General features: G+C 54.0%; 1 protein-coding gene across 13 annotated transcripts in view; it reads right to left on the bottom strand.

The window, feature by feature from the left end:
- Positions 1–16,951, bottom strand: part of huwe1 (HECT, UBA and WWE domain containing E3 ubiquitin protein ligase 1) — a 218,386-nt gene that overhangs the window by 36,173 nt on the left and 165,262 nt on the right. For 12 of the 13 annotated variants that reach the window (XM_043680060.1, XM_043680068.1, XM_043680065.1 and 9 more), the window contains 9 exons: positions 16,543–16,721; positions 14,466–14,555; positions 12,631–12,785; positions 11,758–11,818; positions 8,345–8,452; positions 6,157–6,456; positions 5,126–5,375; positions 4,009–4,130; positions 922–1,160 (listed from right to left, as the gene is read on the bottom strand). In XM_043680060.1, the coding sequence (XP_043535995.1) occupies positions 922–1,160; positions 4,009–4,130; positions 5,126–5,375; positions 6,157–6,456; positions 8,345–8,452; positions 11,758–11,818; positions 12,631–12,785; positions 14,466–14,555; positions 16,543–16,721 (1,504 nt within the window). The remainder of the gene's footprint in view (positions 1–921; positions 1,161–4,008; positions 4,131–5,125; positions 5,376–6,156; positions 6,457–8,344; positions 8,453–11,757; positions 11,819–12,630; positions 12,786–14,465; positions 14,556–16,542; positions 16,722–16,951) is intronic. The other variant, XM_043680064.1, reaches the window with a different exon arrangement.

Genomic DNA, 16,951 nt, shown 5'->3' with positions numbered 1-16,951 from the left:
AGAGACAGACAGAGAGAAGGGGGAGAGAGAACACTATTACACGCTGTATCAGGAGGGAGCAGGAGACAGGCTGCGTGTGGCGGTGTGGAGCGAGAGCAGCCAGAATTTTGAGGGCTAGAGGAAAGAGGGACGGGGGAGACCACCTTGGAGAGGCAGGCAGGGTGGTGAAGGGGTTACTTTATTGGTGTGATGATTATTAGATTGTCCCATATGGCAGCGCTGGGGAAACAGGGCTGCAGCTGGGACCTTTGCCAGCAGAAAGGGACGAGATCAGGATCACAGCTGGATCAGGATTTCACATTCCATATGTAAACCCACACAGTAACAGAGGATCGGGACGGGAGGGTATGCGCCTACAGAAGAGTTGCCCCCTAATGCAGAGCAGTAGCCACAGGGACCAGCAGGTGTTTGTTTTGCTGGAACATTCACGCTCAGAATGTAGGTGTCGCCGGCCAGGCCAGCATTTACCACCCATACCTAACTGCTCCCTTTCAGAGAGCAGGGGTGAGGAGGGTGGGAGCTGCCTTCCTGATCAGCTGCAGCTCCCCTGGATTCAGGCCGGAGACTATCAAACCCAGGCAACGAATACAACACCAAACGAGAAACAGGATGGGGGGGGAAATGAAGAATTGGAAATCACCGGAGATTGGGAAGGAGATGGAAGTGGCTGAATACTAGGAATGGCTGTTTCCCAGAGAAGCAGGTGGTGGAGGAGGGGCGGGGGAGAGGGCGGAAAGATTTTGGGGGGGGGGGGGGGGGGAGTAGGTAGGGGGTAATAGTTTTCTGTGTTGAGCCCATTTCCTACATAGAGCACTAAAAGGTCCAGATGACCAGGGCGGAGCAGAATGCTGGGCAAGGATTAGAATCGAGGAGTTGGCTGGGCAGCTTTTTAAAGGCAACGTGAAAGGCATGATCCCTTACCTCCTCCTGAATGGCTGGTGGGAGTGCAGCCAGGAACTCAGGGCTGACCTCTGTCACCCCCTGGTTACCGACCAGGGTAGCAGCAGCCGCTGCCGCGGCAGCAGCAGCAGACGCAGCCACGGTCGCTGCGGCACGGTTCGGTGGCCGGATCCCCAGCTGGTTCTGGAGAACCTCGCGGCGGATATCCTCAGGCAGGGCGGCCAAGAAGGAGGGGTCCACACCCTCCGGTAAATTAATCCCTGTTGCAGCGAGGTTTGGGGGCGCGGGTGTGGGGCAAGAGACAGAGAGGGAGGGAGGGGAAAGAGCACGAGGGAGGGGAGAGAGAGGACCAGAACGAGGGAGGGAGGGGAGAGAGAGGACCAGAACGAGGGAGGGAGGGGAGAGAGAGGACCAGAACGAGGGAGGGAGGGGAGAGAGAGGACCAGAACGAGGGAGGGAGGGGAGAGAGAGGACCAGAACGAGGGAGGGAGGGGAGAGAGAGGACCAGAACGAGGGAGGGAGGGGAGAGAGAGGACCAGAACGAGGGAGGGAGGGGAGAGAGAGGACCAGAACGAGGGAGGGAGGGGAGAGAGAGGACCAGAACGAGGGAGGGAGGGGAGAGAGAGGACCAGAACGAGGGAGGGAGGGGAGAGAGAGGACCAGAACGAGGGAGGGAGGGGAGAGAGAGGACCAGAACGAGGGAGGGAGGGGAGAGAGAGGACCAGAACGAGGGAGGGAGGGGAGAGAGAGGACCAGAACGAGGGAGGGAGGGGAGAGAGAGGACCAGAACGAGGGAGGGAGGGGAGAGAGAGGACCAGAACGAGGGAGGGAGGGGAGAGAGAGGACCAGAACGAGGGAGGGAGGGGAGAGAGAGGACCAGAACGAGGGAGGGAGGGGAGAGAGAGGACCAGAACGAGGGAGGGAGGGGAGAGAGAGGACCAGAACGAGGGAGGGAGGGGAGAGAGAGGACCAGAACGAGGGAGGGAGGGGAGAGAGAGGACCAGAACGAGGGAGGGAGGGGAGAGAGAGGACCAGAACGAGGGAGGGAGGGGAGAGAGAGGACCAGAACGAGGGAGGGAGGGGAGAGAGAGGACCAGAACGAGGGAGGGAGGGGAGAGAGAGGACCAGAACGAGGGAGGGAGGGGAGAGAGAGGACCAGAACGAGGGAGGGAGGGGAGAGAGAGGACCAGAACGAGGGAGGGAGGGGAGAGAGAGGACCAGAACGAGGGAGGGAGGGGAGAGAGAGGACCAGAACGAGGGAGGGAGGGGAGAGAGAGGACCAGAACGAGGGAGGGAGGGGAGAGAGAGGACCAGAACGAGGGAGGGAGGGGAGAGAGAGGACCAGAACGAGGGAGGGAGGGGAGAGAGAGGACCAGAACGAGGGAGGGAGGGGAGAGAGAGGACCAGAACGAGGGAGGGAGGGGAGAGAGAGGACCAGAACGAGGGAGGGAGGGGAGAGAGAGGACCAGAACGAGGGAGGGAGGGGAGAGAGAGGACCAGAACGAGGGAGGGAGGGGAGAGAGAGGACCAGAACGAGGGAGGGAGGGGAGAGAGAGGACCAGAACGAGGGAGGGAGGGGAGAGAGAGGACCAGAACGAGGGAGGGAGGGGAGAGAGAGGACCAGAACGAGGGAGGGAGGGGAGAGAGAGGACCAGAACGAGGGAGGGAGGGGAGAGAGAGGACCAGAACGAGGGAGGGAGGGGAGAGAGAGGACCAGAACGAGGGAGGGAGGGGAGAGAGAGGACCAGAACGAGGGAGGGAGGGGAGAGAGAGGACCAGAACGAGGGAGGGAGGGGAGAGAGAGGACCAGAACGAGGGAGGGAGGGGAGAGAGAGGACCAGAACGAGGGAGGGAGGGGAGAGAGAGGACCAGAACGAGGGAGGGAGGGGAGAGAGAGGACCAGAACGAGGGAGGGAGGGGAGAGAGCAGGGTGGAAGGAGGAGAGAGAGCCAGAACGAGGGAGGGAGTAGCAAGAACAAGGGATTGAGGGGGAAGGGAGAGGAGAAAGCAGGGTGGGAGGAGGAGAGAGAGAGCGCGAGAAAGACAAAAAGAGAAATGGCGAGAGAGAAGGCTGTCAGACATGGCTTGTGGGGCACAATCTCTGCAGCAAAGTGTTTCTGATGCTGGAGATGAGATCTCTCAGCGCCCCATCCTCCTCCCCCAGGCACCAATACCATGACACAGCACCTATCCAGCACCCTGACAGCTGGGAGACAGGACAGCCAGTTCTGTGGGCAGTTGGTCCTGCTCCACCCCATGCAGTGGGGAAACCAGCACTTCCCCTCTATCCTCTGTTCTCCTGGCCGTCACATCCAAGCACCAACATTGGTGACAAGGCACCAGTGGACGGCTGTGGGATGTGGGCCGAAAGGAGGCAGCTCAGCTAAGAGCAGGGACTGCACTCAGGGTCTCCACGATGGAAATCTCCACCCTGTCGAGGACTGGCTGACACAATTAACCAGTCCAAGGGCAGCCACTCCCCACTTCCAAACAAAAGGTACCGCAGATGCTCAAGATCGGAAGGAGGAACAGATTTCACACCCTCGGCTCTCACGTGGGGCCATATCGGAGTTGAAGCATTCACACTCTTGCTCGCTCTCTCTCTCTCTGTGGTTGCTGCCAGACCTGCTGAGTTCCTTCAGCACTCCCTGCTTCCAGACCACAGGATTCTTTCAATCACTCTCTTTGCTCCAACTTGGATGCTGCAGGGAATCTACAATGGTGTGGAACAAGTACTTGGTATTGTGTGTCCACGTAAGAGCTTAACAAGCAACAGGCTGAGTCGAGGGAGGTCAAATGCAAGACAATCCATTGCTCTGCTGAGTCAGGTTTGTCGCTCCATCTTTGAGCGACGGCCCAGGGAGCACAGGGCACTGACTGACCATCAGCAGGAAGGCCTGCAGACCCCTGGGAGGTCAAATGCAAGAGCATCCCTTGCTCTGCTGAGTCAGGTTTGTCGCTCCATCTTTGAGCGATGGCCCAGGGAGCACAGGGCACTGACTGACCATCAGCAGGAAGGCCTGCAGACCCCTGGCGATGAGAGGCTGCAAGGCAGGCAGGGGGGAACATTTCAAAGGGAAGGCCGAGATCGAAGCAAGCGTTGCATACCGGCAAGCGGGTCCTCCTCACTGCTCGTGGCGGACGGCTGTCCATCGGAAGCTGCTGTCACTCCGGTTCCCGGCACTGCGTCTCTGGTGGGCAAGGCCACAGAGGGAATAGAGGATGAGACACTGTGCAAGGGGGTGTGGGGAGGGAGAAAACACACACAGAAACTTCAGTCAGTTTGCAATCCGGACAGGTTGGTCACGATTTGGTATGGGCAAACCAATTTCGAGAGGGAATTCCAGGATTTTGACCCAGCGACACTGAAGGAACGGCGATGTATTTCCAAGTCAGGATGGGGAGTGGCTCGGAGGGGAACTTGCAGGAATTGGTGTTCCCATGCCCTCCTTTATAGTGGTGGCGGCAGGGTTTGCAAGGTGTTGTCTGAGAAGCCTTGATGAATTCCTACAGTGCATCTTGTACTGCTGCTACTGAGTGTCGGTGGAGAAGGGGACATGGCGCCTATTTTCTTTGCTCTGCGTAGTGCATCCCTGGGCACTACGGGACAATTTAGCATGACCAATCCACCCTAACCTGCACATCCCTGGGCACTACGAGACAATTTAGCACGACCAACCCACTCTAACCTGCACATCCCTGTGCACTACGGGACAATTTAGCACGGCCAATCCACCCTATCCTGCACATCCCTGGGCACTACGGGACAATTTAGCACGGCCAATCCATCCTAACCTGCAATCCCTAGGCACTACGGGGACAATTTAGCATGGACAATCCACCCTAACTTGCACATCTTTGGACTGTGGAAGGGAACCAGAGCACCCAGAGGAAACCCAGCAGACACAGGGGGAGAACATGCAAACTCCACACAGATAGAGTCTCCTGAGGCAGGATTCGAACCCGGGCCCCTGGTGCGGTGAGACTGCAGCGCTAACCACTGATCCTTCATTAACCCGCTAAAATAGGGGCTGTGGATTCTTTGTACACTCACGTTGGTTTAACATCGTGCCTGACCACAGAATACAATATCGATTGCTGTAATGGTAGCTGACACAGAGGCAGTGGTGGGGGGACTCTCATCCAGGGACTATTGCTCTGGGAGCGTCCCACCACAGTGTGGCAACGTGCCCCTTCTCCCAACCACCCCCGCCCGAGTGCTCACCTCTGCTCTCCAGCCAGGGCGGGTTCTGGCTGACCTTCGGCAGAGCCTGCTGATTCAGAGGTGGGGCCCGGTGCCTCATGGGTCGCTGGCCTGCTGCCTTGCTCACTGCCGCCCACGGTGAGGCCTTCCCCCGGTGCCTCCTCCAACATGCCTGACACCGGGCTGCTCGTGTCCATGGGGGAGCCCTCCAGCTGGCTGGCCACTGTCACCAGGGTGTCCGAAGCTTCCACTCTCTCCGGAGACTGCGAGGCTGAGGGAGGGGAAGGGGGGAGGGGCGAGCGGGAGGAGGAACATGGTAGGAGCAGCAAGGGCGGGCAAGGGATGGACCAAGAGACAATGAGGGTGAGGGAGCCGTGGTTTTGAGCAGGGACAGGGACAAAAGAAAAGATGATTCAAGACCACATCGGAAAAATGTTAAGTCCACAAATAGCTATCCCAACTTCAGAATGGAATATCCATTTGGAAAACTTTAACCCATATTATCAAGGCCAACTCTTGGAGGTACCAGGCACTCAAACAACATCCCAAGGGCCTGAATATTTTGACTCAAGTTCCAACACACAACCAGACGTGTGAATGCAGGGAACATCCCGCGTTTGATCCCTGCGTAGGACTGACTGGTGGTGAATGCTGGGCTCCTGGATCCTGGCTGGGATGGACAGTCCTTGGAAGAGCGCAGGGGACGGACAGCAGGCGGGAAAGCAGAGCCAAGTCTCGGGACCAGATGGCAGAACAGCCGTGACAGGCCGAGCGGCCTACTCCTGCTCCTATTTCACGACCCCAGGGCTCTGGGTTTCACCACATCCTGCCCCCTCGCCACTGGCGAGAACAGATGTGCCATAGTGAATGACTGGCGCAACAGAGCTCTGAATGTTCCAAAGTTTCACGGAGCCTGGGGCCCCAACAACTCAGTGTATCATTGAAAGTGCACACAGTCTCCAGGGCTGACACTGTGATCCCAGCAAGACGCGATCTGGAGGAGAAAGCTCGCGAGATGGTGTTTGGAGGCCGGGCGCGGAAAGCTGGCTCACCTGTAGTCGGCGCTGGCGACATTTCCATCTGCAGGGCTTCAGCCTCCCCGCTCGGCCTGTCGGGTACTGTCTCAATGGGCATCAGGGACTGTGCCGTCACGTCCTCAGCAGAAGGCAGCTGTAGCGATGAGGCCTGGACTCCGGCTTGGAGCGGGGCAGAAGGTTGCTGCAGTGTCTCCTGAACACCCAGGGCCTGGGTCTCTGCAGCAGGGGCTCCCTCCATCGAAGCAGGGGCTGGCAGCAGGTTCTCCAGTCGAGGGGTATCCAACTCAGTGGAACCAACAACAGGCTGCTCGGAGTCTGGCATGAAGGATTCGGTAAAAAGGAACAGTCATTTCATTGTAGAATCTCTACAGTGTGGAAGCAGGCTATTCAGGCAGTCCCGTCCATACTGACCCTCTGAAGAGCATCCTACCCAGACACAGCCCCTCCTTACCCTATCCCTACACTTCCAATGGGTAATCCACCCTAACCTGCACATCCCTGGGCACTATGGGACAATGTAGCACGGCCAATCCACCCTAACCTGCACATCCCTGGGCACTATGGGACAATTTAGCACGGCCAATCCACCTTAACCTGCACATCCCTGGGCGCTACGGGGACAATTTAGCACGGCCAATCCACCCTAACCTGCACATCCCAGGGCACTATGGGACAATGTAGCACGGCCAATCCACCCTAACCTGCACATCCCAGGGCGCTATGGGACAATGTAGCACGGCCAATCCACCCTAACCTGCACATCCCTGGGTACTACGAGGACAATTTAGCACGGCCAATCCACCCTAACCTGCACATCCCTGGGCACTACGGGGACAATTTAGCACGGCCAATCCACCTTAACCTGCACATCCCTGGGCGCTACGGGGACAATTTAGCACGGCCAATCCACCCTAACCTGCACATCCCTGGGCGCTATGGGACAATGTAGCACGGCCAATCCACCCCTAACCTGCACACCCCTGGGCGCTATGGGACAATTTAGCACGGCCAATCCACCCTAACCTGCACATCCCTGGGCACTACGGGACAATTTAGCACGGCCAATCCACCCTAACCTGCACATCCCTGGGCACTACAGGACTCTTTCTCATGATCAATCCACCCTAACCTGCACATCATTGGACTGTGGGAGGACACCCATGCAGACACAGGGAGAACGTGCTAAATCCACACAGACAGTCGCCTGAGGGTGGAATTGAACCCGGGTCCCTGTGAGGCAGCAGTGCTAACTCTTTGTGGTAAAACAAATTGTCCAGTTTCAAAATGCTGGACTACGACAAACAGTATAATCAAACGTACAAACCAGGAGGAGTAGGCCTTTCAGCCTGCTCCCCCATTCAATAAGGTCGTGGTTAATCAGAATGCAACGTTCAAACCCTCATTCCAGATTGTACCCACCAGCTTTCCCAGGAGTAACTTCCAAAGGTTCATTCAGAGCTCTCTGACTTTTATACTACGGCCAGTGTTCTCGTTTCTCTCTCAACTTGGTCATACAGGACAGGGGCTTGTAGCGGTGATTTCCCCCACACGGTGACGGGACGGCGGTCTGTGCCTGTGATATCCTCCACACGGTGACGGGACGGGGGTCTGTGATTCCCCCACACGGTGACGGGACGGGGGTCTCCGTCTGTGATTCCCCCACACGGTGACAGGACAGGGATCCACAGTTCCCCGGCACAATGACATGACGTGGGTCTGTGTCTGTAATTCCCCACCGTATGGTGATGGGGCGGGGGTCTGTGATTCCTCCACACAGTGACGGGACGGGGGCCTGTGATTCCCCCAAACGGTGACGAGAAAGGGATCGGTGTCTGCGATTCCCCCACACTGCGACGAGACGGGGGCCTGTGATTCCCCCGCACTGTGACACGAGAGGGGTCCGCGGTGACATGCCCCGGGTCTGTGTCTGTGATTCCCCACCGTATGGTGATGGGGCGGGGGATTGTTCCTGCAATTCCCCACATACAGTTTGGACTGGTGTAGTAGGTCTCTTCCTGTGCCGAGAGATTTGAGGCTATGACTACAACAGCACAGAGGATATTCAGGAAGTTAGATGTGAAAGCATTTTGGTTCGACGTGGGGCACAGTTCTGCTCAGATTTCGGGTTATGGAAGGCTCTGTCTCTCCCGCTCTCTCTCACACACACACACACCCACAGAGAGACACAGACACAGGTACTCACCTGCTAACTGGCCCTGAGTTCTCATGGCTTCCAGCGCTGCTTCAGCGATTGATGCGGCCATGTTGCTGATGGCTTCATTCGTGGCAGTCAAGGCACTGGAGCTAACACCTGGAGAGCGAAGGTGCAACAGAGACAGACAGAAAGAAAGATGTCAGGATCACTTCCAACACAGCTCGGACAGGGGGTATGTGCGACAGTCGAGAAGGGGGAACACCAATGAACCAAACCAGCCTCAAAAAGCACTGAAGGGAAACGCTGTGGGAATGACTGATGATTGTGGAAGAGTACTGATAAGTGAACACACATTCACTGACAGAAACAAGGGAGGAGGGTCCTGCTTTGTGCATTACACAAGTCACAGCGATTTATAAATTGGCAAATGCACCCAATTCTACCATTAACTCTATTCAGTATCTAACCCCATGCTATCCCTGTCCTGGGAGTGTTCGATGGGGGCGTACAGTGTAGAGGGAGCTTTACTCTATCTAACCTTGTGATGCAGTGGTCCTACCAGAGTTTGATGGGTCTGTGTAAAGGGAGCTTTACTCCACTTCTAATCTGTGCTATAGCTGTTTCTTGTTGGCAGCCTATCCATATGAAGGTGCATGTTAATGGAGCAATGCAAAGTCACAGAAATCAGTGCAATGTGGACAGATGTCTCCTGCAAACCTTTGCATCTGCTGCTCTGAAATGGCACCTTAGTGAGCATTATAAATACTCTCACAACACCAAGACCCACCTTTCAGCCACTGATCTCCCCTGTTGGTTGCTTGACTGCTTAGCGAGGAAGGCAGTCGGTTGTATAGTTATCTCCAAACAGGGCAAAACAAAGAAACCAATGAAGGGTATGGGCGGAAGTTAGTGGGTAGGGGTTGGAGGTGGGGATAGGTTAGAATCACTGCCCTACAACTATATAAACCTACCACCTCAGCAGCCAAAGCAAACTGGGCCAGTCACTCCTCTTAAAAGCACGACGTGTACGTCTGTGTGTAACAGAAAGGTGAATCTGTCCGAAATTGTAAAGGAAGCCAAACTTTCACTGTATTCCACACTCTCCCTTCCTGAGGAAGTCCCAAAGTGTTTGAAGCACATGATGGATAACTAACAGCCCAGAAACAAGTACACTCAGTCAGCAGCCTATGCATGCTTCAGACAAACTACCTCCAATGCCCACTGCAGTCCAAATATCCTTCCAACCCTTTCTTACTCCCTCATTCATTCAGCTCCCCCTCAAATCTACCTACAATAGCTACTCGCAGTTGGAGCAAGTCCCACATTCTCATTGGTGTCTGGGTGCAGACACTTCTCCTGAATCCCCAATGGGTTGTTTTGGTGACCACCTCCTATTTCTGGCTGCCCAGTTCCAGTGGTTCCCTGAGCAGAAGCATCATTCTCACACTCGAACTGCCGAGCTCCTTCAGCTTCCTCACTCCTCCCCGCGGCATCGTCAGGGAGGCGCAGCCAGCAACTGAGAGTCCGCTTGAGAGTTGTCAGGGCTGGGGGGGGAGGGGGGAGGAAGAAATACAGGCCAAGGCAAGGTGAAAGAAGAGAGAACTCCTTCTGCTCTCCTTCCATCAGTGGCTGTAGAAAGCTCGACACCTACACGAGTGCGCAGCCAGAGCCTTGGTCCAACGACTCATTGGAAAGACGGCATCCTCAAAACTCCAAGACCAGCTGCAGCGTACTTGTATTTCATTACTTGCAAGTTAGCCCACACCTGCACCTGTGACAGCGTCTACAAGTAACCGGAACCTCACCAACGGTGTGCACGTGTGGGGTGAACGCGCGGTCTTGCAATCCCGGGAGGTCACGTTTGCCACCGTAGGAAAGACAGTAGATTGTATAGTTAACTCCAAGATCGGGTATGACCCTAAAACTATACAACCTACTACCTCATCCCAAAGGGCACCATTCCATCTCCAGGCAGGCAGTGGTGGGCGAACACATTACTGCAAAGAAAACAAGCCGAGAACGGTCAAGCGTAGAAAGCAGCGAGGGAGTGTGGGCAGCAGGCCGAGGCAGAGTTTCAGTTGGATCGGCGAGTGCATGCTGCTCTGAGACTGTGCCCTGAGGAGCCGTGCAGCTTGTACCCAGCCCCAGCAGGGATGGCATTACTGCCTGATTATCAGAGGGCAGGCAGGAACCGTCTGGTATTGAAAGGGAGCTCTACTCCGTATCTAACCCTGTGCTGCCCCTGTCCTGGGAGTGTTTGATGGGGGACAGTGTAGAGTGAGCTTTACTCTGTACCTAACCGTGTGATGTACCTCTCCTGGGAGGGTTTGATGTGGATGGTGTAGACGTAGCTGTGTTTTGATTTTAAAAGAGTAGAGGTGACTTTACTCCAGACCTAACCCTGAGCTGTCCCTGTTTGAGTGTGTTCGATAGGGACAGTGCAGAGGCAGCTTTACTCCAGACCTAACCCTGTGCTGTCCCTATCCTGAGTGTGTTCGATAGGGACAGTGCAGAGGCAGCTTTACTCCAGACCTAACCCTGTGCTGTCCCTGTTTGAGTGTGTTCGATAGGGACAGTGCAGAGGCAGCTTTACTCCAAACCTAACCCTGTGCTGTCCCTATCCTGGGGGGTTTTGATGGAGACAGTACAGATGAAGCTGTACTCTATACTTAACCTTATGCTGTCCCTGCTCTCAGAGTGTTTGATAGGGATGGTGCGTAGTGAGCTTTTACTCTGTACCTAAACCTGTGATGTACCTCCCCTGGGAGGGTTTGATGGGGATGATGTAGAGTTAGCTGTACTTTGACTTTAAGAGTAGGGATGACTTTACTCCAGACCTAACCCTGTGCTGTCCCTGTCCCGAGTGTGTTCGATCGGGACAGTGCAGAGGGAACCTTACTCCAGACCTAACCCTGAGCTGTCCCTGTCCTGAGTGTGTTCGATAGGGACAGTGCAGAGGCAGCTTTACTCCAGACCTAACCCTGAGCTGTCCCTGTCCCGAGTGTGTTCGATAGGGACAGTGCAGAGGCAGCTTTACTCCAGACCTAACCCTGTGCTGTCCCTGTCCCGAGTGTGTTTGATCGGGACAGTGCAGAGGGAGCCTTACTCCAGACCTAACCCTGTGCTGTCCCTGTCCTGAGTGTGTTCGATAGGGACAGTGCAGAGGCAGCTTTACTCCAGACCTAACCCTGTGCTGTCCCTTCCCTGACAGTGTTTGATGGGGGACAGTGTAGAGGTAGCTTTACTCTGTATCTAACCCTATGCTGTACCTGATAGGATACTGTGAAAGCCACCTAAGGAAATAGATGGAACGGTTTGTGAAGGAGAAAAGGTGGAGCTTTAAAAAGCGAGAAGCCTCCGTTTTGTGGCAGAGTTTGCTCTCTGAGCCTCTTACCCCATCGCAGGTTACACCCAAGCATGACCAGATTGGTTAGGAGATGCATCCAAGCGGGGAAACAAACCTGTTTGACTCTTGTCACCTTGAACAGATGAGTTGGCAGTTCTGGTGGAACCCACAGCCTGCTGCACAAATAGCAATAACAGAAAGAAACAAGTCACACTCAACGATAAGAAGAGTCATTCTTGCCAAGGACTGGAAAGAACAATCTCCCTACAAGTGAACTCACGCTCCCTCGTTGCGTGAAAACTGTACCTTGGACTTCGAAGTAGAGACACCCTCAGCAGAACTTAGCTCCTTCTCAGGAAGAGAAAGGCCATTCAGTCCCTGAAACTTGTTCTGGGTTTCAATGAGTTTTTTTTTAAAAAGATGATGTGACACACCTCTGGAAAGGTGAGACTTGAAACTGGAACCTTCTGGCCTGGAGGTAGGGACACTACCACCGTGCCACAGGAGCCCGTACAGTACCATTATTTCGCAGCTGATGTGCACGTCAACCTGCCTTGGCTTCCCGTACCAAAGAGATACCCACAGTTTTTAAACTTTCAATTAACCCACAGGCTCAAAAGAACATGCCCCGAATCTCTGCTGCTGCCCTGTTTTCCGAGCCCCCAGCTATAATGTTAAAAGATTTAATTGTACTCTCTGGGCATTAATGTAACGTCAAAGGGTTAAAAACTGTACAGCCTTTCTCCAAGAAGCTGAACATTCTGGGAATGGGTGGGTAGGGGAGTGACATTCTGTCTCACCGATAGCATGCAGCAACGTGGATGACTATCCATTGTAAGCCACACTTCACTTCACACTACTCTCCTGCTATTATCAAATTAAACTGCCTTCCATTCAGAAATGCTTTCACAGCCATCCCCAAAGCCAATCAAATTCACTTGCGTGGTCATCCCCCGATACTGAAGTATATCACACCATCCACACTCACCGACGAGTTCTGCTCCTTGTTCTCCTTCTCTTCCTTGGCCTTCTCCTCCCTTCTGGCTTCCTCCTCTGCCAGCTGCTTCCTGCGTTTCTCTCTCCGCTCCTCCAGCTCCTCGTCGCGCAGTGACTCGAGGTGCTGGATGATGGGCAGCTTGACCACTTTTCCAGGGAAGAGGATTCCAGAGTTAGCACTCCAAAAGGTGTCCTGCTTCTCTCCTCCCCCCACCCCTCCCTCCCCACTCCACACGGTCACGTCCACTCCCCAGGTTGAGGAGTGGCTGAAAGAGCCACCCTTGGGCTGAGCAGACCCTTCCTTGCAAGGGGCAGACGGTGGAAGGCATATTTATCTCTGGATCCGAAGTTTGTGGGTTCAAGGCCCACCCCAATCCTGACACCAGCGGCCAATCTGGAAGCCCACCACCACTTGCTTTAAAATAAAACTAAGCTCTGCAGAGACCTGTCTTATTGTGTTGTTCGAGTGTGTCAGCATGTAGGACAAAGAGAGAACATAGCTTTAAGTCTGGAATTTTGTTTATGCTAAAGTAATGAACTTGAAGTTATTTTTATTCTGAAGGGCATTAGTAAAATGAAGTACTTAGTCACAGAGTCCCACAGCACAGATTCAGGCTCTTCGGTCCAACTCATCCACATTGACAAAGTTTCCCAGACGAAGCTCGCCCCACTTGCCTGCACTTGGCCCACATCCCTCTAAACCGTTCCTATTAATGTACTCATCCAAATGTGTTTTAAATGTTCTAACTGTCCCCACATCCTCAGGCAGTTCATTCCATTTACATACCACTCTCTGTGTGAAAAGGCTGCTCGATAGGTCCCTTTTACATCTTTCCCCTCTCATCTTAAACATATGCCCTTTGGCTTTGGACTCCCTCACCTTATGGAAACATCCCTTGCCATTCACCTGCTCCATGCCAGTCACAATTTTATAAACCTCAAAAAGCAACTCCTATGCTCCAGTGAATAAAGCCCCAGTCTATCCTTAAAACTCAAATCCCCCCCCCCCCCCCCCGGTCCTGGCAAATCTTTTCTGAACCCTCTCCTTGCTTGTAACCAAACTGCACATAGTATTCCAAAGGTGGCCTCACCAACATCCTCTACAATCTCAACGTGACGTCCCAACTCCTCTCAATGGTCTGAGCAATGAAGGCAAATGCACCAAATTCTTCTTAGCCACCCCGTCTACCTGGGACGCAATTTCCAAGAAGCCAAACACCTGAACCCCTAGGTGCCTCTGTTCTACAACACTCCCCAAAACCTGACTTATTAACTCCTGCCCTTCTCCTTTCCACCAAAATGCAATATCTCGCTTGCCCAAATTAAACTCCAACTCCCAATCCTAGACCCATTAGCCCAATTGATCTAGATCCCTTTGTAATTTTGGCTAACCGTCTTCACTGTTTACTATATCATCAATTCTGAGGTCACCTGCAATCTTGCTAACCACACCTCCTAAATTCTCAGGGCCGAACCCACACTGCTGGCGCAACTGGTAGAACACTGGAGTTTAACTATCAGCATGTTGCCCCTGTCCCAGTACTCGGTGCTCAAGCTGAGACAGACCCGAGTAACTGTCAGAGGCTCAGTCAGGGGAACACACTGAGTGACGACGTGCAGCAGGAGTACCCGGGCTGAGGTTAGCATCACCAAGGAAACAGGCGATGCCTGGGCCTTGACTGAAGCACTCTCAAAGCAAGGGGAGGTTTGTTGCTGTATATCTCCAGGCTGGAGGAGGAGCTCGGCTCAGACTGGGGATGGGAAGCAGGAATCCGACACGAGGAAACATTCCGCGTACATCGGCCTGAAAAAGAAACAAACCCTCACCTGCCACACAGTCATGCATACTTTCTGTATCCAGCACTTTGCATTCCTCAGTCCAGCGAGTTAGTGCAGTCGGGATGCTGGACAGGGTACCTGCAGAGAGAGAAAAGGATATTACAGCTGCTGCAGGACCGAAGCCAAATGAGCTATACCGCCAAAGCACGGGGAGGACCCCAATATCAGGCAGGCAGGCAGGCACAGCGCTCAATCATTCTGCAAACAATCTGATATACCATGGGATAGGACAAAGAACAAATGAAAACACAGCACAGGAACAGGCCCTTCGGCCCTCCAAGCCCATGCCGATCCAGATCCTCTATCTAAACCTCAGAGTCATAGAGATGTACAGCATGGAAACAGACCCTTCGATCCAACTTGTCCATGCCGACCAGATATCCCAACCCAATCTAGTCCCACCTGCCAGCACCCGGCCCATATCCCTCCAAACCCTTCCTATTCATATACCCATCCAAATGCCTCTTAAATGTTGCAATTGTACCAGCCTCCACCACTTCCTCTGGCAGCACATTCCACACACATACCACCCTGTAAAGATCCGTATCCCTCTGCTCCCTGCCCATTCATGTATCTGTCCAGATACATCTTAAATGACAGTATTGTGCCCGCCTCTACCATCTTTGCATAAAAAAACTTTCCATGCATATTTCCCTTAAAAACATTTCCCTTCTCACCTTGAACTTGTGACCCCTCGCAATGGAGTCCCCTATTCAGAGAAAAAAAGTTTCATGCTACCCACCCTTGTCTACACTTCTCATGATTTTGTAGACCTCAATCAGGTCCATCCTCAATCTGTTTCTAATGAATATAATCCTAATCTACTCAACATCCCTTCATAGCTAGTGCCCTCCAGACCAGGCAACATCCTGGTGAACCTCCTCTGCACCCTTTCCAAATCCTCCAGATCCTTCTGATAACGTGGCACCAGAATTGTATGCAGCATTCCAAAAGTGGCCGAACCAAAGTCCTATACAACCCGTAAGATGATATTCCAACTCTTGTACTCAATACCCCATCCGAGGAAGGAAAGCATGCCGTATGCCTTCTTGACCACTCTAACTGACCTGCGTTGCCACCTTCAGGGTACAGTGGACCTGAACACCCAGATCTCTCTGTATTTCACTTTTCCATTTACCGTATAGAGTTGGATCTTTCAAAACGCATCACCTCGCAATTGCCCAGATTGAACTCCATCGGCCATTTCTCCATCCAACTCGCCAATCTATATCCTGCTGCATTCTCTGGCAGTCCCCTTCACTATCTGTCGGCTCCACCAGTCCGACTGTCATCTGCAAACTTACTAATCAGACCATCCATACCTTCCTCCAGATCACTTATGCATGTCACAAATAACAGTGGTGCCAACACTGAGCCCTGTTGAACACCACTGCTCACAGTTCTCCATTTTGAGAAACTGATGAGCCAAAGAGGGATAGGCGACTGGCCTTTGGCTCTGCAGGTCGTAGGTGAGAATGCTGTGCTCTAGCACAATGGGAGCATCAATACCGGGCAGGACAAAACAGCCCAGCTCAATTGACACCACATTTGAACACACGGCATTCAATCCCCCCACCATTGACATACAATGGCAGTTGTTTGTGTGTGCGTGCGAGTGTGCACATTGTGCCTATAGGATGCACTCCCACTTCCTCGACCCCAGGAAGACTAACGGCAGCAGATGGAGGGGGCACACCATCGCCTGCAACCTCCCCTCCGAGCATCTGCTCCACACGTGCACACACCCTCACAAACCATCCTAACTCTGAATGAGATCGCCCAATATGGTGCCAAAATCCTGGATTAGGAACGATTACCAGGTAGTGACAGGGCCGCGAAACCCAAGCGATGTAGGAGAAACACACCAGCATTTAAAAACCCTGTGCCTTTCACCAGCCCAGCAGTTATTGCCCAGACTTAATGCGACTTTAAAACCTCTCTGCCATTTACACCACAAGTAGATTACCCCCCGGGTACATGGTCCTGCTCCCTCCCTCCCGCCATAGTCAATACCAGACCTCGACTCCCCGCATGCAAAGCCCCAGACCAGGATTGGTTGCCTTACCTGCTTGGCTGGTGGTAGCGGTCTGGTCGTGGAAAAAGTCATCTAGGAGATCGTCGTCTGACCGGGCGATGATGTGCACATCATCGTTACCAACCAGGAGCCGGGCACGCCCACGGCTCTGCAGCGGCAGGCTGCTGCTCAGCTGGAGGATGTCCGCAGCGGCTGAGGGCCCCAGCAACCTGCAGGTATGGAACGGCCAGAGACAGAGGTCAGCAAGGCCACAGAATATAGCCAACACAGCGCTGCCACCCTGCTGCCTGATGGTGCCCGCTACCACCCTGCCTGACAGTACTCACTTCTACCCCCCAACAGTACCCACTCCCTCAGCCCTGACCCTCCTCAGTACCCGTGCCCTTGGCCCTGACCCCTCACCCCCCCATCCCATGACAGCACCCACTCCCTCGCCCCT

Source organism: Chiloscyllium plagiosum, chromosome 39 (genome assembly GCF_004010195.1).
Source record: "Chiloscyllium plagiosum isolate BGI_BamShark_2017 chromosome 39, ASM401019v2, whole genome shotgun sequence".
NCBI lineage: Eukaryota > Metazoa > Chordata > Chondrichthyes > Orectolobiformes > Hemiscylliidae > Chiloscyllium > Chiloscyllium plagiosum.
Note: the sequence above shows the minus strand (reverse complement) of the source record. Positions and strands in the feature narration are given on the sequence as shown.